The sequence below is a fragment of the Juglans regia genome, chromosome 15 (assembly GCF_001411555.2).
Source record: "Juglans regia cultivar Chandler chromosome 15, Walnut 2.0, whole genome shotgun sequence".
Classification (NCBI taxonomy): domain Eukaryota; kingdom Viridiplantae; phylum Streptophyta; class Magnoliopsida; order Fagales; family Juglandaceae; genus Juglans; species Juglans regia.
This window is the reverse complement of record NC_049915.1, coordinates 983,201-1,009,473: the sequence shown is the minus strand read 5'-3', so window position 1 is coordinate 1,009,473 and position 26,273 is coordinate 983,201. Positions and strand designations below refer to the sequence as shown.

At 32.3% G+C, this 26,273-nt stretch overlaps 2 protein-coding genes across 7 annotated transcripts; both read left to right on the top strand.

The window, feature by feature from the left end:
* The first annotated feature begins 3,807 nt into the window (after nucleotides 1–3,807).
* LOC109014065 (probable disease resistance protein At4g27220) lies at nucleotides 3,808–20,414 on the top strand. 6 transcript variants are annotated; one of them, XM_035685938.1, is made up of 11 exons: nucleotides 3,808–3,920; nucleotides 10,448–10,551; nucleotides 10,969–13,604; nucleotides 13,848–14,561; nucleotides 15,155–15,907; nucleotides 17,021–17,740; nucleotides 17,836–17,880; nucleotides 18,078–18,333; nucleotides 18,498–18,560; nucleotides 18,635–18,750; nucleotides 20,337–20,414. In XM_035685938.1, the coding sequence occupies exons 3-7, from the start codon at nucleotides 11,094–11,096 to the stop codon at nucleotides 17,875–17,877; spliced, it is 4,740 nt and encodes a 1,579-aa protein (XP_035541831.1). In that variant the 5' UTR covers nucleotides 3,808–3,920; nucleotides 10,448–10,551; nucleotides 10,969–11,093; the 3' UTR covers nucleotides 17,878–17,880; nucleotides 18,078–18,333; nucleotides 18,498–18,560; nucleotides 18,635–18,750; nucleotides 20,337–20,414. The 6 variants fall into 6 exon arrangements, with proteins under 6 accessions (XP_035541831.1, XP_035541830.1, XP_035541833.1 ...); XM_035685937.1 differs by having other exon boundaries at nucleotides 18,412–18,560; XM_035685940.1 differs by having other exon boundaries at nucleotides 15,392–15,907; nucleotides 18,078–18,560.
* Nucleotides 20,415–21,805: 1,391 nt separating this feature from the next.
* LOC109014067 lies at nucleotides 21,806–25,910 on the top strand. The gene is made up of 4 exons (XM_035685934.1): nucleotides 21,806–22,178; nucleotides 23,877–24,271; nucleotides 24,996–25,186; nucleotides 25,301–25,910. Exons 1-4 carry the CDS (start codon nucleotides 21,892–21,894, stop codon nucleotides 25,700–25,702), a joined length of 1,275 nt encoding a protein of 424 aa, XP_035541827.1. The 5' UTR covers nucleotides 21,806–21,891; the 3' UTR covers nucleotides 25,703–25,910.
* The last annotated feature ends 363 nt before the right edge of the window (nucleotides 25,911–26,273 follow it).

Below are 26,273 nucleotides of genomic sequence, written 5' to 3'. Positions count from 1 at the left end.
GCATCGAACGTGAATAAACTCGTGGGCCCGAATGACATCATCTCTCACCGTCGTGTTCCGCTTAAACCAATCAATTGCTGTTTCATTCGCACTGGCATTGTCAACTGTAATACACAGCACTTTTCGAATTCCCTAGTCCTTTAAACAATCATCCATCTTTGCCCCAATGGATGCAACTTTATGATCCACAATTTCTTTAAAACCAATAATTTTTTTATGCAAAATCCACTCACTGTCAATGTAGTGTGCTGTGATACACATGTAGCAGACGTTCTGTATGGAAGTCCATGTGTCAGTCGTAAAAGACACTCTCTGGCCAGTGGTAATAAACATCTTCCACATCTCCTCCTTGTTCTTCGCATGCCTCTTCATACAATCTCGCATCACTGTATACCGTGATGGAATGAGAAATCGTGGCTCAACAAAATTTAGAAACTTTCGAAAGCCTCTTTTCTCGACTGTGGTAAATGGCATCTCATCAGTAATTATCATCTCTGCAAGCATCTCCCTCAACATCTTCTCACTGTATTGAGGGATGACCAATTTCTTAGTCTGTGTACCATCAGTGGCTGTAGAAGTTTGGTAACTGAGGTTGGTCTGATCAGTGGCTTGCAATCTTTTCGCTATCTTATATCGTTGGCAACCATTTAGATGTGCTATTAACACAATGGTACCTTGCTTCTTCGAATGACATCCACAAAGTGATCCACACTAATGGCATCTTGCTACTGGATTCGCAATATCACCAGGAATTTTAGTGAAATGCTCCCATGTCCACGACCTCTTTTTAGAAGGTCGTGGTGGTTGATCTTGCTCAATGGGGGGCATCTCCTCCTCCTCTTTGTTGAACATATCCTCATCATCTATATCAACTGGGAGTGGGAGTCGACTACTCACACAAGATGTAACTGCTCTAGATGTAGTTGCTCTAGATGTAGCTGCCCTAGATGTGGCTCTAGGGGTGGAAGTACCCACCGGTGTAGGAGTTGTAGCATTGGCATCCGCCACATCCCCTTGTGGACGATCATCCCCATTACGTCTAGGATTCATATCACAATCAATAAAGCTGAAAAAATTAAATTAGAAGCAAAAAATTAGTTTAAAAATAAACTAGGCTATTGTATTATACAATAGGACATGTATTATTGTATCATAATATATTATTGTATCGATGTACTATTACATCGAGGTTTGGTTGACGTGCGCTCGACTCAGCGGAACCCATCCAGAGAGGTTCGCTCGACGTGTGCTCGATGTGCGCTCGAGCAGAAGCCATACAGAGAGGTTCGCTCGATGTGCGCTCGACGTGGCGTTCGAGCAGAATCCATCCAGAGAGGTTCGCTCGACGTGCGCTCGACGTGGCGCTCGAGCAGAACTCATACAAAGAGGTTTGCTCGATGAGCGCTCGACGTAGCGCTCGAGCAGAACTCTTCTAGAGAGGTTCGCTCGACTTCCGCTCGACATATCACTCGAGCCAATGTTCAATACAACGTGCGCTCGACTTGCGCTCGACACCTCGCTCAAGTGTAAGTCTTCAATACAATGTAAAAATCAGGGTTTTGAGCACCGTGTTGGGACTATATTGAATATTCAATACAACCAATTCACAAGAATGACAACTACTGGCTCCAATTCATAAGAGACGTGCTTGAATTAAATTTAGGGCTCATAACCTTACTCTCACCGTAGGTGGAAGCTGAACAGAGGAGCAAAATAGGAACGGCGGCACGGAGGAGCAACGACGAACGGCGGCACGCTGGCAAGAAAGACACGAGACATGAGGCGCGAGACGGCTTCACAGTTCAATGGTTTAGTGAGACGCGAGAGAGAAGGGAGAAGGAAGAAGGAAGCAGAAGAAGGCAGAAGAAGGGGGGACGGGGGACCTGGGGCTGCGTTTTGGAGGGTTAGAAAATATGAAACGACGCCGTTCCCTATTAAGTGGAACGGTGTCGTTCAAATTTTTTTTTTTAAACCCAGTTGTAAAACGACGTCGTTTTACAGCTGGGTTTAAAAAAAAAATCGGAGTCGGAGTCGGAGCTACCAGGAGCTCCGACTCCGACTCCGAATAATTATTCGGAGCTATTCCGAATTCCAACTCCGAATTCCGACAACTCCAACTCCATCGAAGTCGATATCGAAGCGGAAATCAGACGGAGTTGGAATTCTCATAATTTTGTACACCCTTACTTTGACTTATGTTACAAATTTATGCCCTTCTCTCTAGTCCCTGTTCCACGTGTTGGGACCACTCTTGGGCCCTTGGCCATAAAATGGACCACTTTATTAGAATACCACAAATCATCAAAATATCTACACGTGGCATTTGTCGTTGAAGATCGACAAATCGATGCCAGCGTTTTGTTTTTTCCTTCGGCTTTTGCAGTGTGGTGGGTTCAGAAATAATGTCGTTTTTCGTGGAATCTCTTTAAATGTTTTATTTTTTTCCTCTTTTCACATTGTTTTTTCTTCTTCTTTTTTCCTATTTTCTTGGCTGGCAGCCATTGACAGGAAAAGGAGCTTTTACCGATCAGAAAGTAATATCTAAATTCTAAAAGAAAGATTTCCTGCCCTTTGCCACGCGGGTGCTTTTTTTTTTTTTTTTTTTCGCATATTAGCAACTTTTCGTAAATATATTTCGGATAATTCTAGAAAATATTCACTTTAATCTTACGGATATATTTAACAAAAAATAAAAATTTGTACAAAATGCCAAATATAAAAATCTCGCACTTTCTTTATGTAAAAAGGTAAATTCTATGATAAAAAATTATAAACAACCTATTCTTTTTTAGTAAATCTATTTTTTATAAAATAACTGAATAATACTTGTACACTTTAAATTTATACTTAACATTATTATTCAACAAAAAAAAAGGTTAAAGAATAAAAAATCAAATTTTTAACTTTATAATTTTTTTATTTTTTCAAAAATTAATAAAATATTTTTACTTAAAATAATTTCACCCTTACTTATAAAATTCTGAAATATTCCAAACATGCTATTAAATATTTTTTTCCTAACTATAAAAGATTTTTTTTAACAGTATCAAAATGTTACATAACATTTAACTGCGTCAATAATTGCATCTACATAACAGTTAATGCATCAATAATTGCAATCATCAAAATAAAATGTATAAAACCTATCCAGCAACCGAACTTAACTTTATTCTCAACCACAAATCATCAAAATATCTACAAAAATCATATTCATGCGTATATCCAACAACCTATCAAACAAAAAAATATACAAATAACTTAGAAATCTGGAAAACAAATACAGTGAAAACGTTACAGTTTGGCCAGAGGGAGAGGGAAAAAATTTTGATGGCTAAGTTATTATTTAATTAAATATATGGGCACGTAATTACTGTAATTCATAATTCATATAATGGTGACATATTTTTTCACATCTAAGTCAAATTTTAATATATACCAAAGGAATATGACTAAGCCAGTACGTGTAGCTCATAATTCAGATGATTTATAGTTGGCTAATCTCATGCATACTAATTTCCTTTTTTTTAAAGGTAAAGCGTGTGGATATATGTATGAGTTTTGTTATGTATAAGTAACTAATGTTATCTTTATATTTTATATTTAAATTAATATTATTTTTAATAAAATTTATTTTTTGACCAATCAAAATCATTTATAATTAGATTTTTATAATATTTTTTTTCTATTTTATTGTGGCTAAGAAATCTCGTATTGTATTTCATCATTCAATTTTGGCAGGTTGTGGGCTCGGAGTTATTAAAACATGACAACCACCTCGGAATTAGACGCTTTTGTTTTTAATTTTCATAGGAGAGAGATTGGTTGAGACTTGAGCTGGTTCTCTTGTATGATCAGAAAGAACGCGAACGCTGAAAATTCAGAAGAGCTGAAACAAGTCCTTGATCTTACAAAATTAAGAGGTACTCACTAATTTCTTTCCCACTTATTCATTTATTAATGCATGCAAAAAATTACTTTTAATTGGTCACAAATTTTTTAAATTAGTACTTGTTCATGTTGTGTGTTACCTTGTAAATGAATGCCAAATAACCAAAATACTTTTAAAATTGTCAAAAACTTTGTAAATACCTGTTTGATATTTGAGCTTCAGTGACAGATGTTAAGTAAAACGATATCTTCAATAACTTAACGAAGTTGTTGCTAATATCTTTACCAAAACTGTTGCATCTATGGAAGAAAGGATTCGGAGATATTAACGGATTCAAAAACTTGAGGATTGTTAAGGGTAATTAATTGTGATTTCTTGAAATATTTTAAGTACTGTTTAAATAGTAAGATGCGATGAGATGAAATCAAATGATTTTAAATTATATATCAAAATATATAAAAGCGCATCTATTTGGCAATCAAGATTAACTTTATTCTCAAATACGAGGTATCAAAATATGTACAAAATCAGTTTCATGCTTTATTCAACAATATAGAAATCAAAATATACAAAAATTTTAGAAATTGTGAACATAGGTGCAGTGAAAATTGTTGAAGTACTTTGGCAAGAGGGAGAGGGAAAATAACATTAAAAATTAGATGACGAAGTTATTATTTACTTAAATATATGGATAGCTATTGTTGTGATACCTTATAAGAATAAGTGATGTATAAAATTTTATATTAATTAAAAATTAGAAGTTCTTACTCTTTGTAATAGTTTTAGTTGGCTTCTAATTATATTATTAACTAGTCATTTTAAAGTATAGGTTCAAACGTGGTTTATGCTTTTATTAAAGTATTATAAATGATATTAGAGCCTATTACAACTAGAAATATAAGATTTGAACGGTGCTAGTTATGAAGAATTGACTTCTATAAGTGATAATATATTGAGTGATAAGGATATGTACTGTATGAAATTTCTTATCGTTAAAAATGAGAAATTCTTGTAATTTATAATATTTCAATGACTAATTATTTTCACAATTAAGTTAAATTTTAGAAACCAGATGACTTATGATTGATCTATTTTTACCAAGTTTTTTTTTTAAAACTTATTTTTGCGAAGTTGATGTCGATTCAGAAAAGATCAAACTCTTATGAGTTGGGTAACTCGCTCCACTTTATCGTTGGTTGTATTTCAACTTTTTATTTATTTATATTTTTTTAATAGATTTAAATAGTTTTAAAAAATAAAAAATACAAAAATATATTTAAAATGACTTTCTTAATCATTAAGTAAATATTTTTTTTTCACCCAACAATACATTAGAGCGGTTAGTTTGGAGTGGCATAGCAGTTTTTTTCAACTTTTATACGAGCATTGTTATAGTCACCGAAAATAATTCTGAATAAGGATCCCAAACAATATATTTTATTTATTTATTTATTTATTTTTTATGTATTTTTTTAATCATTACAAATATTTTTAAAAAATAAAAAATTTATAATATTATTAAAAAAATATTTATTTAATCATTAAATAAAAAAAAATTATTCGGTAACACAAATTCAGAACCATTTCTGCTCTTGTATATATGTAGACGACATCTGACATGATCTCATTAACACCAAAGTTGTGACATATTTCGTCCATGTTCTCAGAATCTCACATATTTCAAAAAAAAAAAAAAACTTTTACTAAGAGGTGGGATCAGAAATACTGTTGTTTTCGTGGAATCTCTCGTCTTTTTCACGTTAGTTTTTTCATCATACTCTACACTTTATATTTTTTTAATAATTAAATTTTTTAATATATTTTTTTAAAGTTTTTGATTTTATTCTTTTTAAATTATTTCAAATTTTCTATTCATTATTTATATAATAAATATTTGATAAAAAAAATAAAAAAAATTAAAAAAAATAGTGTATAGAATATGAAGAGACTGTGAAGATTTAATATATTCTTTTCACATTGTGCTCCTATTTGAAATGATTAAACTGGCTATGGACTTACCGACACAAGTATTGTGTTGAAGACTGAATGATAGGCTAAGCTATTCATACCCAACTTTAAATATAATAATATTTTTTATTAAATTAAAAATAAAAGTGAAAATAATATTATTTTATTATATAATTATAAACAAATTGTTATTCTATCTTTTTTTTTTTTTCTTTCTTTTTTACCGATCAAAAATAAATATCTAAGAAAACGATTTCCTGTCCATTACCGTACGGATTTTTTTCCTTCTATCGCGTATTTAAGCAAATTTTCGTATAGATATATTTCGAATAATTCTAGAAAATATTCCCTTTATCATACGGATTATATTTAACAAAAAGTAAAAATTTCAACAAAATACAAAATAGACAAATTTCGCACTTTTCCTCTGTGAAAAAAATAAGTTTTATCATTAAAAAATTATTAAAGGACTGCTTTTTTTAATGAGATTTACTTTTTTGTAACATATCGGAGAGAAAATTTGTGGACTTTAAATTTGTATTTAGTATTACTATTCAACAAAAGAACGGGTCGTAAGAATTAAATTTGTCAGTTCCTTTTTACTGCTTTTCATTTTTTTTTCACTTGATTTTTAATTAGATAATGATAAAGCTTACAATCTCATATCATCTATTTATTAGTTTATAGTGTATTTGAAATTTTTATTATTTTATTATTTATTTAAATATTTTTTAACATTCTTAATTATTAAATAAAAAAAAATATATATATAATTTTATTATTAGTCATGTTTTTTACTATTAAGTAAATATTAAAAAATAAAAAAATAAAAAGAATAATAAAGGAGGAGTAAATCTACATACAACCGTGAATTGTACAACCGCCGCGTAATCGCTTTAAAAAAAGTGAATAAAATATGAGATTCACATGAAAAAAAATTAATTTTTTAATAATAGATCTCACTTTTTTTCAAAGCGGTTATATTAGGAGCTATAGAAAGTAGTAAACCGTTATCTACATTAATTTAACGGCGTCTATAATTACTGCTACATAACATTTAACTGCATCAATAATAGCATCTACATGGGCTAGGATTTGTTTTGACACACAGAGAATTTCGGAATTCTCAAAACTAATTATATAAATTTCATTTCCAAATATTAGTAAAAAAATAATACTTTTTTAATTTTAAAATTTCAATTTTTTTTATTTAATCATTATAGAAATAGAAAAATCAATTCAATTTTTACAAATTTTAAAATAAAAGTAATATTAAATAATTTTCTTTAAATAATTTTTTAATTTTATGATATTTTTATTCAAATTTATTTTTTCATTATTTTCTAAAAGTCAATAAAATATATTTCTTCAATTCATTTCATCAGTATACACAAAATTAGCAGATAATTTCTTTAACCTAATTGCATCTATCTAAAGATAAAGAATTTAAATGAGATGAGATAAGATTTTTAAAAAATTAAATAAAATATTATTATAATTAAAATTTTTAATATTATTTTTATTTTAAAATTTAAAAAAATTATAATAATAAAATAAAATAAAATAAGATGAGATATATTTTAGAATTCCAAGTCTCCAACCACCCCGCCACTTTGTCAATAATTGTAATATGGTCAATAATTTTTATTTTTAAATCCTCTAAACTCTCTCTCCTCTCCTGATAAATTCCTACCACGTGATCTCAATTATGAATTCGAAAATGGAGAAAGTCCGTCCTTTGCTTGACTGACCGACAAAATATGTACAAAATCAGTTTCATGCTTAATTCAACAATTTAGAAATCAAAATATACAAAGAATTTAGAAATTGTGAACAGAGGTGCAGTGAAAATTGTTACAGTTTGGCAAGAGGGAGAGGGAAAGTAACATTAAAAATTAGATGACTAAATTATTGTTTACTTAAATATATGGACAATTATTGTTGTGATTCCCTATATGTGATCCCATATTGATTGGAAATTAGAAGTTTTTACTCTTTGTAATAACTTTAATAGATCTCTAATTGTATTATTAATTAGTGATTTTAGAGTATAGGCCTAAATGTGATTTATGCTTTCATTGGAGTGTTACAAATAGTATTAAAACCTATTATAACTATAAATATGAGACTTGAGCCGTGATACTTGCGAGGAACTGCCTCTATACTGAGTGATATATTGAATGATAAGGCTATGTGCGGTATGAAATTTCATATTGAAAATGAAAAATTCTCGCTCTTTATAATATTTCAAATTTTCAATGACCAATTATTTTCACAACTAAGATAAATTTTAGATACCAGATGACTTATCGTTGATCTATTTTTACAAGTTGATGTCGACTTAGAAAAGATCAAACTCTTAAAAAATATTATTATGCCGCCTAAAAGTTACCGCTCTATTTGATCACTCAGTGAAATTATTATTATTATTATTATTATTATTTTTTACTTAATAATAAAAAAAGTGATTTTAAATATATTGATATATTTTTTATTTTTTTAAATATTTAAATACATTAAAAAATGTAAATAAAAAAAAAATTACGTGAAAGTTGTGACATATTTCGTCCATTTTCTCATAATCTCACGTGGCATTTCTCTTTAGCTTTTACAGAGGAGTAATGCTAGTCCCGCTCCTAATTTTTTTTTTTTTCAAAATTTTTTTATTTTGTGATTAAGAAATTAATTTTTTATAATATTTTGAATTTTAAACAAAAAATATTTAAAATTATTAAAAAAACACATATAAAAAATAAACACTCTAAAATAATTAACCGTGGCTCCTAGCAAGAGTTGAAAGTGGTGGGCGTAGTTAAATAATTAACATCTTTAATTATTAAGTAAAAAAATTGATATGAACAGTATAAATCTAACATGAACAGTTAAAGAATAGTATTTAAATAATAAATAGTGCATCAACAGTATACTTTTCGACTGTCTAGTCAAGTTGGATCTATATTTTTTTTCAAATTTTAAAAATTAAAAACTATTTCATTTTAATTCACTATCTAAATATATATATATTTTTTACAAGTTATTTTATTTTATTTTAACTCAAAAATTTTATTATTATTTAAAATATCTTATCATTTCATTTTATCTAAATGGATCAAAACTAATTCGTCCATTAAAAAATAAATAAATAAATTAGTTTGTCCACATTCTCAGAATCTCACATGTGATTTGTCGTTGAAGAGCGACGAATCAATGACAGCTTTTTTTTTTTTTTTTTTTCTTTGGCTTTTGCAGTGTGATGGTATCAGAAATACTGTCGTTTTTTCGTGGAATCTCTTTTAAAATGTTTTCTTTTTCTCCTCTTTTCACATCGGGTTCCTATTTAAAATGATTAAAGTGGCTTTTAACTGGACCGACACAAGTATTGTTTCTTGGCTGGCAGCCATTCACAGGAAAGGATGGTGCTACGTTGACCGCCATTAACAGCCATTAACTGTGAGCTACCTTAGACATAATTGCTCTATTTTTTTTTCCTTTATTTTACATGTATTTTTTTATATTTTTAAATATTAAAAAAAATAAAAAAATCACAATATTATTAAAAAATACTTTCTTAATCATTAAATAAAACAAAAAAATTAAAAATTTCAACAATAACGGTCGATGTAAGAATCAGTGGTGAGAGTATAACTTTCCGGTTTCGTTAGTTATTTTGATGTATTTTTTTTAAATGTATTTTTTTAACACTTTAAATATATTTTTTAAAAAAAATTACAATATCATTAAAAAATACTTCCTTAATCACAAAATAAAAACAAAAAATTAAAAACAATACCAATAGTAGCTCTCAGCGGAAGTTGAAGCGGAACGCTTAGTATTTTCCTAACAGGAAAATGACCTTTTACCGATCAAAAAGTATTTTTATTTTAGGATTAGTTAAAGTTAAATTATTTTTTATATTTTATTTAAAAGCTTAAAAAAATTTTAATAATTAGATAATAAATATATAAAAAAAATTAAAAATTATTTAGCTTTAAATAATATTTAGATGTTGAGATGATATGAAATTATTTTAAATACAAAATACAAAATATAAATTTTATTTTTAAATATTATTCAAATACAGAATATTTTTTAATTTTAGAATTTCAATTTTTTATCTAATTATTATACAAACAAAAAAATCAATACAACGTTTACAAATTTTAAAATAAAAATAATATTAAAAAATTTTATTCAATTATTTTTAATTTTTTGATATTTTTATTTAAATTTAATTTCTCATTATTTTCTAAAAAGTCAATAAAATATTTTTTATCAATTAATCATTTCACCATTATTTATAAAATTATTAGATAATTGGCTCAACCTTACTGCATCTACCTAACATTTAACTTCGTCAATAATTGCATCGTCAATTCCAATCAAATAATCGAAATCACGAGGAATTTCCTCATTGACTTTTTGCAGACTGGGGGATCAGAGTTATTTGTCTTTTTTTTTTTCTTTTTTATTTTTTTTTTCACGCGGTTCGCTACTGTTTTTTTCCTCCCTGTACAGGCAAAGGTAAGTGGACAACATGATTACAACGTGGTCCCCATACAGATTATAATTTCATGTGTTTTTGTTTTTCAGAGAAGAGACTGGTTGAGGTTTGTCTGTCTGTCTGAGAAAGAGGAACGTCGCTGGACACTCAGAAGAGCTAAAAGAAGTAGTCGTTGATCTTCCAAAATTAAGAGGTGCATGCAGCTAATCACTATTTTCTCCCTCACTTATTCTTATTAATGCGTGGAAAAAATACTTTTAATTGGTCACAAACTTTTCAATTACTTGTTCATGATGTGTGTTATCTTTGTCAATGAATGCCAAATAAAGAAAAAAAAAATTTTAAAATTGGTCGCAAGTTTTCTAAATACTTGTTCATGATGTTAATGAATTTAATTAAAGAAATTATCGGCATCTACTATATATCTACATGTTGGTAGTTTAGATGTCCCCCGGCCATATATAGCCTCCTTTTCCTCCAACATGATGACATCGATCTAGCTACTAGCTTGTTTTTCTGTAATTTTCCAAAAAAATTTTCTTCATTTTCCTCCAATTTTCAACTGATTTTTTTTTTTTCTCTTTTGCTTCTTTGATTGGTAAATGTGCAGAGGCAGATTTCGTCCCCTTCTCTCAATATTGCTTGCAACTTGTTGTTTTGCATCTCAAGCAACATTTGTGTTCACAAAAGAGCAGGAAAAAAAATTACAAAAACAGAAAAATTACTTCTGGAAAAATGGAAATTATTTTTTCAATTGTTGGAAAAATAGGAGAATACTCAGTTGGTCCAATCGGAGAACAATTTGGCTATCTTATTTCCTACAAGAGCAAGATCATGATTCTTGAAGAGAAATTTTCAAAACTATGTCAGAAGAAGGAGGCGGTGCAACAATCTGTTGATGGAGCCCGATGGAATCAACAAGTAGTCGCAAGTGAAGTTAAGACGTGGCTGACAAATGTGGAGAAAAAAATTGAAGAAGCGAATAAATTCCTTGAAGAAGATGTCAAAACTAATAGGATGTGCTTGAATGGTTGGTGTCCTGATCTGAAGCTTCACTATTCCTTGGGCAAGAAAGCTCAGAAGAATACTCGAGCGATCGTTGAGTTGCTAGAAGAAGGTGGAGAATATGATAGGGTGTTCAATATTGCACCTCCATTGAAAGTGAGATCATCATCCACAGAACGGTTTAAGGATTTTGAATCCCGAAAATCAATAATTCGAAATGTTTTGGGGGCTCTAAGGGATGAAAAAATCGACATGATTGCAATATGTGGTATGGGAGGGATTGGCAAGACAGAAATGGCAAAAGAAATAGTTGGAAGAGTCAAAGCTGATGGTTTATTCCATGAAGTTGCCATTGCAGTGGTGTCTCAAAGTCCAAACTTGACAAAGATTCAAGGTGAACTTGCGGAAATGCTAGGCGCTAGACTTAATGCAGAGAGTTTACATGGAAGAGCAAATGAATTATATACGAGATTGACGAATAGTAAGAATGTCCTTGTGATATTGGATGATGTTTGGGAACCACTTTATTTTAAGGATCTTGAGGCCATTGGTGTTTACGATGCAATAAAAGAAAAGAGCTGCAAAATCCTGCTAACATCAAGAATGGAAGAAACTTGCAATCAAATGAGAATTCAATCGATCTTTCCAGTTGGACTTTTATCTGAAGAAGAAGCTTGGAATCTTTTCAACGAGATGGCAGGTGATTGTCTCAATACTCCAAATCTAATCTCAATAGCAGAACAAGTTGCAAAGGAATGTGACCGTTTGCCCATTGCTATTGTGATGGTTGGAAGTGCTCTTAGCAACAAATACGATGAGTATGAGTGGAAAACCGCGCTTCAGCAACTTCAAATGTGTATCCCACAATATATCTCTGGTCTGCATCCAAAGGTATATTCCAGCATAGAGTTCAGTTACAATTACTTAGGAAGTGATGAAGCCAAATATTGTTTTTTGTTATGTTGTTTGTATCCCGATGATTATGATATTCCTGTTGAACATTTAGTTAGATATGGAGTTGCAAAAAGGTTTCTTAAAGTCTTTGGTACTGTGGAACAAACAAGAGCACATGTCAACGCAATAGTTCGGAATCTTCGAAGATCAAATCTCTTGTTGGATAGCGACAAGGACGAATGTGTCAAAATGCATGATGTTGTACGAGATGTGGCAATATATATTGCATCCAGAGACGAACACGGTTTTATGGTAGAGTTGAATAGAAGACATGAAGAATGGCCACAGAAGGATACATATGATAGTTACACTACAATTTCTCTTTTACTTGGAGAAATGAAAGGTCATTCTGATGGGTTGAAGTGTCCCAAGCTTCAGCTTTTGCTACTATCATGTTTAAATGATTCAAAAACGTTCCCAGACCATTTATTTAATGGGATGGATGAGCTAAAGATATTGTCTTTGCAAGAAGGCTGCTTCTCCTTGACGTCATTGCCACCATCAATCCAAATCCTTGAGAACCTTCGCATGTTGAATCTGGAGAGTTGTCACTTAAAAGATGTGTCGGCAATTGGAACCCTTGAAAAATTAGAAATTCTTAGTTTTAGAGATTCCAAGATCGAGGAGTTGCCGCGTGAAATAGGAAATCTTGGTCAATTGAAGTTGTTGGATATGAAGGGATGCATTTCTCTAAAGCGAATTGCAGCTAGTGTCTTATCCCGTTTATCTCGACTACAAGAGTTGTACATGGGAGAATTTGAGAATTGGGAATGTACAACTACGATGGAAGGAAATGAAGAAGGAACAAATAATAATGCAAACCTTGCTGAGCTAATTCCTTATTTTGATAAAATGACGGTTTTAGAAATCAACGTACTAAGTATTAGGTACTTGCCAAAAGAATTGCACTTCAGTAACTCCAACTTGAAATTTAGAATAAACATTACAGATGAGAGATATTTATTTGAAAATGAAATCAGACTCGACGAACGGGAGGATGCAAGTGATCTTGGGAAAGTACTTTTGGAGAGTAGAAGTGTTTTTGGCAACCTAAAACATTGTGCAATAGGTAAGTGCCAGCGTTCGAAAAATATATTTTGGTTGGCCATGGTGAGAGATTTGGTTCAACTCAAATCGTTAGACATTTCTGAATGTGAAAATATAGAAGAAATTTTTTCGAAGGAAGGAGAAGATAGTGATGTCATTACATTGCCGAAGTTGGAGAAAATGCATCTATATTCCTTACCAAGGCTCATTGGTATATGTAAATCTATGGACTCAGTTGAGGTATGTTCTCCCAATTAATAGTACATCTATGATTCACATTCTGTATGGATTACTTCAAAGATCAAATCTCTTGAAAATTTCTAAAGAGTTAATGGTTCTATACTATTGTTGGAAAAATTTCTATATGATTTTCGTTGGGAATAAACATCTTATTAATTTCTTATCTTAAGGATCATATACATTATATATATTTGAAAACTACTACTCACAACATTGTAATGATTGAATTAATGGATGAAACAGGTTGAAGGAGGAGGCAGCACTTCATCAACAACCCTCTCTCATAAACTATTTTCATCCAACACCATTTTGTGGTTTCCCAATTTGGTAGAGCTTTATGTAAACAAGTGTGAATTACTAGAAGTGGTATTTAATTTGGAAGGACTAAAGGTCATAGAGAAGAACCAATTACAAAGCCTAGAGTTACGGAAGTTATCTCGGATGGCACATGTGTGGAAGAATGTTCCACGAGGATTTCAAGGCTTTCAAAATTTAATATCAATTAAAATCGAGGCATGTCCCAAGTTGCGAAATTTGCTCTATGCTTCTGTTGCCAAACTACTGGTGAAACTCCAAACCTTAGAAGTAAATAATTGCGAAATGATGGAAAACGTTATTCAAAGAGAGGACGAAGCTGGAAAAGAATTGGGAGAAGATATCACTACGAGTTTTAGTAGCAAAGCCCATTCTTTTGAGTGGCCATCCATAAAGAACATCGAATTGTGGCATTGTCCCAAACTAAAAACATTTTATTCAGAAATTGAAAGCAGAAGAAAGTTAAAGAAAATTGATGTACCAGAGCCAAGTGTTGGCTCCTCCTCAATACGATCGAGAGATTCAGTTGGACTTTTCAACCGTTGCCTAGAGTCTTCATGTGTACCAGGTCGCAGCGCCAAGAGATCCCAAAGAAATAACAGCTCCTCTTTAGAAAGGAATAAACACGACATTAAAAAAGAGGTATGAGCATCATGATTAAGGTTTATTTATTATTATTATTATTATTTATAACTTATTTGAAACACTTTCGTCCTATATTGAGAATATTTCGTATTACATGATCTTCATATTTTAATCGTGCATGCATTCCAATTTTCATCTAATTTTTGCCTCACTTTAAAAATTAAATTTTGGATAATTTCACTTAAAAACTGTCACTCATTTTTCAAATAATTATTTCATTTAAAGGTTGAATTTGATAACACTTTTAGGGCCATTGAGTAAATTTAAATTTACCCTTGCTAGCTGTAATTAAATTATAAGCTAGTCACCTCACTAGAGTTCCAATAATGAAATTTTCATGGGTTATTATTTTTATTTTTTATATATAGTTTTTTTAAATCTCCAAAATTAAGGAACTTTGAATAATTCGTTTAAAGATAATAGAGTTCCATTAGATTATAAATGAAAATAAATTGGTTATTTGCATTATCGTTATTGATTTTGGGGCTCAAATTGAAGTCAAGCCTTAATTAGTTTAGAACAAGAATTCAAAAATTGATTTCTTCCAATATATATATGAGTCTACTTTTGACAGTGTCATTTTTTTTAAGGTTACATTGACAAAGCAAGAAGAGGAGCCAAATGTGAGTAGTGAGACTGAAAATCAAACAAAGATGTGTTCTCTATTTCCTTACTACTTGATTCAAAGTTTGGAAAATCTAGAAATACTTTATGCATTTAGTTGTGATTCATTGGAAGTGATATTTGAACTTGAGGGACTAAATGTTGAAGAAAGCAATTATATCTTCAATAACTTGACAGAGTTGATATTATTTTCTTTACCGAAGCTGTTGCATATATGGAAGAAAGGTCCACGAGATATCAAGGGCTTCAATAACTTGAGATTCCTAGAAGTATGGGGATGTGATAGTTTGAAATATTTGTTCACACCATCCATAGCAAAACTTCTTGTGAAATTAGAAGAAATACATGTTGGACATTGCCTTGAAATGGAAGAAATCATTGGAAAAGAATCAGGAGACGAAGAGAAAAGAGATCATGTGATTGCATTCCCTCAAGTGAAGTCCCTCTGTAGTGAAGCCCATTCTTTTGATTGGCCATCCATAAAGAAGATCAATTTGTATGATAGTATAAAATTAAAAACATTTGGTGCGGAATTGATTACAAGAGCCCCACAAGAGCCTAGTGCTGGCTCCTCCTCAACCTCAGCAAGAGAATCTTCTAGACTTTTCAACCGATGCTTAGAGTTGTCTTGTATACCACGTTGCAAGAATTATAATCCAGACCAAGGAAATTGCAACTCCTCTTCAGGAGAGAACAAACACAACTTTAACAAATATCAGGTATGTGCATCATAAATAAATAGTTTTTATTTTATTATTATTTTTATTTATAACTTTTTTTGAAACACTTGTCTTCTTCTATTTCTTTTCATTTTAACTATTAAAAAATTTCTTTTTATTTATTTATCTTCATATTTTAAAATTAAACCTATAAGAGTAGTACTATTGCTTTGAGTAAAAAAAAAAAAAACAAATCTTTTCCCTTTGTCCTTCTGCCGTAATTTTTCTAGTTTCATTAGACACTGAGCTTTTGAGCCACCTTTTTATATCACATGATCTTTCATGCATTCCAATTTTTACCATTTACGTCGCTTTAAAAGTTAAATTTTGGAGAACTACACTTTACATATTAAAAATATTACTCGTTTCTCAAAGAATACTAGAAATTATTATTAAAACTAACGATTATTTCATTTTAGAGGTTGAATTTGGTGATAAAACTCAAAGGGTAATTGAATAAATTTATTTTTCCTTACAATAAATTATAATCTCTACCCTTAATTAAAGAAATGATTTCTTTTATTAATAATTGTGACTTAATTAAATACAACTTAATGTTTCCACTTAGAGAGTTTATTAATTAATTGCATTATAGAGCAGGAGTACTACTTTGTGCATGGCTTTTTCTTTCTGTTTTTGTTGGGCTGGTCACTGTTGTAGTACTAGTGAGCTCCATATAACTAAGATAATCTAGCTAGGAGCTACATTTTGGCCCTCTCCCAACCATATAGTTTTTCGGGTGAGTAGATATAAACCTAGAAAATATAAGTCTCGTGCAGTCTGTTAGAACATGAAGTGAGATTCATTACAAATAAATAAATAAATGTTTTAGTGATCTTCCACTTTTTTTCAAAGGACTGCACTTTGAGGTTGCACATGAAATTAATCATAATAGACATTATTCTGTTAAGGCCCCCTTTTGTAAATAGTGCTTGTAATACATGATTAATGTAGATGGTAAGAGTGAGACTGAAATGCATGAAAATGGAAATATATAACTTCGTTAAATTTTTAATTTAGGTGCTCAAATTTAAGTTAGGCCTAAAAACTTCCTCTTATATATATACATGAGACTACTTTTGACAGTGTCACTTTTTTTTAATGTTTTGGTAGGTTACATTGACAAATCAAGATGAGCCAAATGTGAGTAGTGAGACTGAAAATCAAACAAAGATGTGTTCTCTATTTCCTTACTACTTGATTCAAAGTTTGAAAAATCTAGAAATACTTGAGGCAAAATATTGTTATTCATTGGAAGTGATATTTGAACTTGAGGGACTAAATGTTGAAGAAAGCAATTATATCTTCAATAACTTGACAGTGTTGGGATTACAAGATTTACCGAAGCTGTTGCATATATGGAAGAAAGGTCCACGAGATATCAAGGGCTTCAATAACTTGAGATTGCTAAAAGTAGAGAATTGTTTTAGTTTGAAATGTTTATTCACACCATCCATAGCAAAACTTCTTGTGAAATTAGAAGAAATAGATGTTGGTGGTTGCCATGAAATGGAAGAAATCATTGGAAAAGAATCAGGAGACGAAGAGAAAAGAGATCATGTGATTGCATTCCCTCAAGTGAAGTACCTCAAGCTCCAGAATTTACCAAAATTAGAATGTTTTTGCAATGAGGTGATTTCTTTTGAGTGGCCGTCTCTGGAAAACATGACAGTTGACGAAGGCATAAAAATGTTTGTATCAACAAGTATGAAAACACCTAAGCTAAAGGGAGTGCATATAAAGTACTACGTTGGAAGTAATTTTCCAACAAAGTTTCAACCAATGATAGGAGGAAATCTCAATACCACCATACAACACATTATCAAAGGAAAGGTACGTTACCTAAGCAGGTTTCCGACAAATTTGCAAGAGATATTAAACGTGAGTATATATAGAGGTATTTTAAATTTTTGTTTTCAAAATTTCAGGTGAATTTTCCGGAGATCTCGCAGAGCTCGACATCCCCATAGCAGGTTAATTATTCAATTCGATCAATTTCCACATATTCATGACTTTTTTTTTTTTTAATTAGCATTTCTCAATTTTCTCTAATTAATTAGCAGTTGGAGAGTTTATTATCAATTTGTCTCTCATCATGTGAAGTGTGAAGGAGCTCCCCCAATTAAATACTTTGTAAAGAAAATCATATTAAAGCATCGGTTTCTTTCAGTTGGTTGTCTTGCAGCTTTGGAGTTTCTGGAGCTGCTGAAAATTGCGTCTCCCGTGAGTTTCGTTGATATCAATAAATCGATTCCCAGATGCAAAATTGCGTCTCTCGTACAATCACAATTCAGAACCTCATTTTCATTCCTCTCTCAGAAGAAAAGCTGAGATCCTCATTTCATTCTCGTTCCTCTCTCTCAGAAAAGCTTAGATCCTCATTTTCTATTTCCTCCATCCTCTCTCTCGTTCCTCTGCCCCGCTTGGTGAGTTTCGGCCTTAGATCAGCCCGTCCTGAAGCAATTTTGATAATTGGCATAGACTCATATTCATCATCTTGATAGGCATGTACGCATTCAAATGGTTCATCACCTTGATAAGGGACAAAATTTCTGTTTGACTTATGGAGCCTGTTGGTCCCCATTTCCAGATTTTTTTGGTTGCCAATAGTGGTGCTTGCTGGCAGTTTAGAATTTGTCTTGCATGGGATCAGGTGATGTGACGAGAAAATAAGTTCTAATTTTCTGCCATCTTAATGATCTATCTAACTGATCTTATATTTTTTAGACCCGCATGGAGCAATGGGAGGGAAATGTGGACTCTGCCCAGTTTGCCGCAAGGTTTTTCATTCCAAGGATATTAAGCATGTGCTTGGTTTGGTTGGCTCTCATCCTTCTCAATTGGTATGTCTCCTCACCATGTAAGTTTTATTTTTGCAAGAAGAATAGGGAAAAAAAAATACTCTGCTCAATTACAGTAGGACGAAGCAGCAGCAGCCTCCTTTACTGAGCTTATGGGGAATATTTACTGAACTCCTTAATTTTAGGTTATGTTATTTGGACTGAAGGTTTTCTTCTCAAGCGCATGTTGTTGTTCTATTGAAAAGGGCAAAGTGGAGTCACAGCCCAAAACAATATCGAGAGGAAGAATGCAATAAATATCTATTTTTCAAATAATATCTTGCCTCTTAAAGTTTAAAACCCAAGTGCCCAAGTGCCGGTTTTGCAGCATTGTCATCCAATTTCTTTTAGTAAAACTTGATAATTTGTTTTAATGCAAACGGTTTTATAAACTTGGCTGTGGTAGTATTTGTTTTCTAGAAAAGGTGGTCTCTATTTTATTCAATTGAATAAATTTAATTGTATCGACACAATAATCACGGGTGTTAGGTCACCAGAGACCAGGGTTGCATGCTTTAGTTGTTACCTTGCAGTGTGAGTGTTACACTCAAATGCTTATTGCCATCGATGTCGATCTTGTGCCCAGTAACTTGAAACATTACCCTGCAAACCAAGTGTTAGACTGAAGAGCTTGTTTGTGGCACTAACCAAGTGTTAGACTGAAGAGCTTGTTTGTGGCACAAGTGTTAGACTCTTAACGCTCGTTTAAGGCACAAGTATTAGACTCTAGCACTTGCTCGCTTAGGTGGGGATCGTTCTTCGGGATAACATTAGGCATTACCTGTCAATGCAAGTACTAAACTCAAGCACTTGTTTGTTAAGCATTTTTACTAAATTTCTTATTCATTAAAACATATTGAGCAAAACTCCCCAAAAAAGGGGGAGACAAGCTCTAATTTAATCTTATAACAAAACCTCACATCTCAAGTTCTGATAAATTATAGGAGAAAGAATAGGGCCTAATTGATCTTCATGAGCTCAGTCTTTTTGCCTTGTTGCCACAGAATGTTTCCATATCCAAATGCAGTATTATTATTTTTTTCCTCCTAGAAGAGAAATTTTAATTATTTTAAGTACAAAATTCGAACTCCATGCTTACCTACTACTGTATGTGTGATTCTCTCTCTCATTTGAGGCCTTTAATTCTGGACAAGAATTTAAGAAAGTTTTTTTTCTAGTGGTTTTATGGCCTTATTCAATATGAATATAAACAAGATGTTTGCTTGCAACGTAAATGTGGATATTTCAAATGACATATGAATTCGGCATATTACTTCCCCCGCTCTTCTTATTATTGTGGTCCTGTGGAACATTTGAAAGCCTCAAAGATTGTATCCATGCCATATCTACAATATTTGAAATTAAACTAATCAATCTTGCATTGTATGTCACTGCACAATGCATATTTTTTAGAATTTATTTAATAGAATGCCTCATGATTGGTTGTGTCTAGTGGTTTGCTGCATGTGGTCAGTTTTGCTTTATGTTTGGATAAGAAAGCTCAAGCTGTTATTAAGTAGAATTTAATTAACTTTACACAGTTCTCCTGTAAAGTCGATTGATTTAATTTAATTAATCAACATTTCCAGTTTAAATCTAGAGCAATACAACTGCATGGCAAAATCGATTGAGAAAGATGATTGAGAAAGATGATGGTTTTACGGCTACAATTGATGCTTTTCATCGGCATTTACCTCCAGAGCTACCCCTACCTACTCCATATTTGGAGAAAGATGGACAACCAAACCCTCTGCAGTGGTTTTTTCTTCAACTTCTCTCTTCCAAGAGTCTTCATTTCTTCAAAACTTGTTATAAGGATCTGTTCATTATGGAGAGAATAGATTTCTAATCTCTTAGTTGAATAGTAAAATCTAAGTATATTCGGAGTTTAATTTTGTGTGCGCATATCGCGGCTACACAAATAGACTTGTTCTAGATTTTATTATATCTTGAAAATAAATTCACTTGTAACCCGTATGCATACCGGTATTAGTAGAGGTGAATATTGTCTTAAAGAAAACGGTATTATAACGCACCTTAAAGCAAACATTTCTCTCACTATTTTTTGTTTGCAGCCCTTTTGTTCCAACAGTCTACTTTCAGAAAAACAAATTATGCGAACAAAAAGTTATGGCGTTTGATTTTTCTAAAATCAATTTCGAATATGTGTATAGAATCTATAGATTGCATCTATTTCCACAAAAATTGAATTTGATTCAACTCTCACGCTGCTTCCTCGTCAACAAAGTCGCACAGGTTCGAAACCCAATTGTTACGACTTTTGGTGCTTTATTTGCAAACAGAGTGCTACTGCATCCACGAACTGATGTAATCCTTTTACAAAATAATTACAAAAAATAATAATTTGTCCAATAGTAACGTGGCCAAATTAATGTTTAAAAAAATATTTTAGTTATAAAGTGATTATATAGAATTAAATTTATAGACTGATATGATTGAATATAGTATATTAAATTATAAAATTAATTTTATTATAAAATAAATTTAACAAATCATATAAAATTAAGAAAATTACCACAAACGAAATTATATAAAATAAATTTATAAATTGACGTAATTTTATAAAATCTATTAAATTTATTTTATAATAAAAATAACTTTAACGTAACATATCAATTCATATATTTAATTTTATGTAATTCTTTCATGATAAAATATTTCCTTACAAATATATTTAATTTTACTTAATTTCGTTGGATCGATGAAATAGATCTCCCTCGTAAATAGATCTTTTGTGTTTGGATGTTGAAGTGAGTTGAAGTGAGTTGAGTTGAGATGATAAAATATTGTTAAAATATTATTTTTTAATATTATTATTATTTTAGAATTTAAAAAAGTTAAATTATTTATTATATTTTGTATTGAAATTTGAAAAAGTTGTAATGATTATTTTTTAATATTATTATTATTATTTTAGAATTTAAAAAAGTTAAATTATTTATTATATTTTATATTAAAATTTGAAAAAGTTGTAATGATGAGTTGAAATGAGTTGAGATTAGTTTGGAAACCAAACAAACACTGCAGCTAACAAACAAATTGCCTTACTAGTACGATAGTATCCCCAAAACTCCAACCTCCAACTTCCAGTTTTCCTTAAACCACGCTCCAGCAGCCGCAACCATGCGGTGGCCGGCGCCGCCAGGTCTCGGCGTCGCAGCCATTTCCTACGTCGCTATAGACTACCTCCGCCACCTCTCGCCGGCATGGCACGCGCGTCTTCAGCCAGTTCTCTGGTCCCTGCTCGCTCTTACCGCCGTCATTCGTGTCCCTTTCTACAAGCACTGGTCCTCTGAGTTCCGCGCGGCCATACCCTTTGTCGCATCCATGATCTTCATGCTCTCAGCTCTCCTCTTCGAAGCTCTATCCGTGCGCTTCGTCACCGCCGTGCTGGGCCTCAATTGGCACCGGTAATCAGTATTTGTTTTCCTCTGTTTATCTCCCTAGTATATGTATTTTTGTTTTCTAGCTAGAAAGAAAGCGACCAAGATGATACATTGATAAAAGTATTCGTTCCAGATGATGGGGTTCTGTGAAACTTTAACATTGGCTCAGATTTGGTTTCGGGCGTTCATTGACTATTAGGTCAAAGAAATAGTTTGAGCTTTTGTAGGATGTGATCTGATCAAAAACATATATTGGAGAGTGGTAGGGATAGGAAATGCTGCATTTAGGGTAAAGCATTAATTAAGCGGTAGATTAAATTGTTCTCTGATATGAGTAGATGTTGATATTGATTACTCGTAGGGCTTCTGTCTCTGTTAAATTTGGTTGATATAGAAATAGCAGGCAATGGTAACGGATTTGGTAGGAGACACTTGTTTCAGGCCCGGAATATTTTGCTTCTTTCCCTTTTTAGCAAGTCTGTCATTTCATGGCCCCAAAGTTAGATAGCAGAGTATCTCCCCAAGTGTTCCAAGGACTTCAGCTGGCTACACTTTTAACTGTGACGATTCTGATTACTTAAATACAGGTCAGATAGAATCCTCAATGGATCTCTTCTGAATTTAGATGTGAAAGATTGGTTTTTGCATTGTAACTTTTTCAGTCTCTCCACTAAGGTGTGGCTTAATTGAGTGAAGACCACTTTGCTTGAAAGGAAGGCCACTCGTTAAAATATCTCCCTTCCCATCCTTTTGGGGTCAAACGCCCATAAAAGGAGATAAAAGAAAGTCTTTGCCAGCTATAAATACACACATATTATTTTGTCTAACATGTTATAAAAGATGTAGTATTTTGCATGTTTTGAGGGTCTTTTTCCCCTTTTGGGGTAATATTACGATCTTATAATTTTGTGGGATAGATGAAACCTTCTTTCTCTGTTCTTTTATCAGCCTCTCAAATCTATGACTAATCCTTGGAGAAGAGATGGTCGTGTTGCATTAGTGCTAAAGAATTGAAAGCTTCATAATGGCATGTAATTTCTGTGAAACTCCACATGCTTACTGTTGCATTTCAATAATAGAGTAGCAAACATGTGTAGGTAATGCAAAGGCTATGTATTTTCCCAAACTAAAGTTCTTAATTACTATTGATGAATTTGACATAATGCTAGCAAATCTTACAATTTGTGATCTTATGGCTGAGGCATTCATACATTCTGATGTCAATGTATGTTCTGAAATTTTCATTCACTCTGCTTGAAGTACATGAGCCCCAAAATAACAAAATGAGACTACTTTCATGATGTGTTGAATTGTTATGGATACGCATTGATGGATACATATGCTGCCTGATGTGTATGTGCTGTTGACTGACAAAACCTTCTGTAGACTTGGTAGCAAGAACATTAATGTGGTAGGATGCTAGGCACAGGTGACTTGCTGTTGTTATATGTATGTTCCTGGATAATCATTGAGGAAACCTGAATAAACATCAAGTGGTAACTTTTCCTGAGATGGTAAACATGTAAGCGATTTAGTAGTTTAATCTTTTTCTGAATGTAAGATCCACGAGCTGCATATTTTGGGACTTTTAAGGTCAACCATCTCGTGGCTCCTATGTCAGTGAATTCTAAGGATACCTTTCATTTTCCATGCTATTTCTGCTTTTATTATTAGCTTAAAGTTTGACAATGGGATTATGATTGGCTTCTTAATTGTTGACAGTGAGACACCTCCTCTTCCTGACACTGGCCAGTGGTTACTCCTTGCATTGAATGAGAAACTTCCTCAAACCTTTGTTGAGATTCTAAGAGCTCGTATTATTGGACTGCACCATTTCCTAATGCTGTTTATGATGCTGGCTTTCTCTGTACTATTTGAATCTGTTCAAGCTCCTGGCCTAGGGCTTGGTGCAAGATACATGTTCACCATGGGAATTGGCCGTCTTCTACGAGCCATAACTTTTGTATCCACCATTCTTCCATCAGCCAGACCTTGGTGTGCTGCTGCTCGGTTTAGAGTTCCTGCATATCCTCATCACTGGGCTCAGAAGTATTATGTCCCTTATGCTTCGGATGCTGCTTCTATTCGTCAGTTAATACAACTGGATATAGCTTACGGTGTGTTCCATATATTAAGCTCATTTGCTTCTGTTATTTATCTAATGGATTATACATGTAGGGGATGTTATTTTCATGACCCTTTAAACTAGGATTTGGCTTGTACTGTTTGGTGGTTTTATTTTTTAGTTGTGTTCTGGGTTTCTGGGCAATCATAGGAACTTCGTGAATTAATCACATTCTCCATGACTGATTTTTAAATATATTGCTAAACTTGACTGCATTGTGTCATATCATTTAGATTGATACGACCATCATATATTTACCTTGATTTTATATTTATGTTTTACCATTCTTGCTATATGACCATGTCTGTAAATATGAGGCACCTCATATGACATTGTCATATAGCTCGGCATCCTCACCCCTCAAAATAAATTTACAAAGGTAATTATAACAATCTAAATCCCAATTATCTGTGAACTATTAGGTCTGAGTTACTTTGCTTGCCACAAGCTATGGAGCGTTTTTCATCTAGCTTGAGACTTCTGACTGTGTCATTATTGATAATTATGTTCCTTTATTGGCATTTATAGATGTAGAAAGTTCTTCAAGCGTTTTTGGATGCTGGCTTTTTTGTTGTGTAATGTGTTTATATTTTTTATTTTAGAATCCTTTATTCAACGATCATAAAGATTTTCCTCTACAGTGATGTCTTTATTCCTACCATCGATATGTTTTCTTGAAGTGGAAACTGTTTGTTAACCTTTCCCTTCTATTCCAGCTGATACTGAACAATACAGTGACTATCAGCCAGAGTGGGGTTCAATGAGCTTTCTGATTGATTTCCTACGACCCACCACTTCAGAAGGATCTTCATGGTACAATCTGCTAAAGAAAGCTGGAGGCGGCTGCAATGACCTCCTATACAGCGGCCACATGCTTGTTGCTGTACTGACAGCTATGGCTTGGACGGTATAATTTAATAGTATGTTTTGAAATCACTTTTCATCTTGTGACCATTTCCACCAAGGTTAAAAGGAGTTATTGAATCTTACTGGCCTCTTTATATAATAAACATGGTTGCAGGAAGCTTATGGAGGTTTTAGCTCAGCTCTTATATGGATTCTTGTGCTGCACAGCGCACAAAGAGAGATTCGAGAGCGTCACCATTACAGCGTAGACTGTATCGTGGCCATATACGTAGGCATCCTTCTTTGGAAAATGACAGGTTTTATCTGGCCAGCCAAGGATGCATCCCGAGGCAGAAGGCTAAATAAGCTTGAGAAAATACAAAGTAGACTTATCCAAGCTGCGAAGGACTCGGACATGGACGAAGTGAGGGAGCTTCTCAAAGAGGTTGAGTTAGGCAATCAAGAGAACCTGAACAACAAAAGCCTGAGCAGGGCCACTTTGGTGTTTGCTTGTGGAATCATTTTCTCTGCACTAACAGCTGTAATTCTGGCCTTCACATGGACAAGCGATGGATGATGATCTTTTCCAGACATGATACCATACGGCATTTCTCTACGTCTATCATTATGTTGAATTTTCCTCCTGTTTGTATGATTTCCCACTCGGCTACTACCTCTGATTTAAGTGTAATAGATTGAACATACAATGTACCACTCCCATCTGTATCTTTTGTTCTGTGTATTATGGTTAATGAAACACTTCCCCGGGAGACTATAGACCTTCATCTGGGTCTTGAATGCTTTGGTATCAAATTATTTTCTGTGAAACTTAAAAATATGGTCCCATTCTTGGGGATAAAAATTATTTTTCTCAAAAATATCATCATATGAATTTTTATCCATTTTTTAATAATATACTTTTTTAAATTACAAAAAAGTAATCACCAAATTACCGTTTTGTATTTTTTAAATTACCCAAAAATTAAGGTGTATTTCCACAATTAACAAACCATATTAAATGTTATTCATGTCACAACTCTTATATTTTTTATGCAAAATGTTATCTATACTTGTAATTTTACTTGCATAATCATACGTGTTTATGTATCAGCTATTAAAAATGCTAAAAATTTAAAATTCGAAATTCA

Coding starts and splice junctions, on each gene's coding strand:
- LOC109014065 (XM_035685939.1), top strand. CDS start 11,094: ATGGAAATTATTTTTTCAATTGTTGGAAAAATAGGAGAATACTCAGTT. Junction 15,908..17,020: donor ACAACTTTAACAAATATCAG/GTATGTGCATCA, acceptor ATGTTTTGGTAG/GTTACATTGACAAATCAAGA. Junction 17,741..17,835: donor AACACATTATCAAAGGAAAG/GTACGTTACCTA, acceptor TCAAAATTTCAG/GTGAATTTTCCGGAGATCTC.
- LOC109014067 (XM_035685934.1), top strand. CDS start 21,892: ATGCGGTGGCCGGCGCCGCCAGGTCTCGGCGTCGCAGCCATTTCCTAC. Junction 22,179..23,876: donor CTGGGCCTCAATTGGCACCG/GTAATCAGTATT, acceptor AATTGTTGACAG/TGAGACACCTCCTCTTCCTG. Junction 24,272..24,995: donor ACAACTGGATATAGCTTACG/GTGTGTTCCATA, acceptor CTTCTATTCCAG/CTGATACTGAACAATACAGT.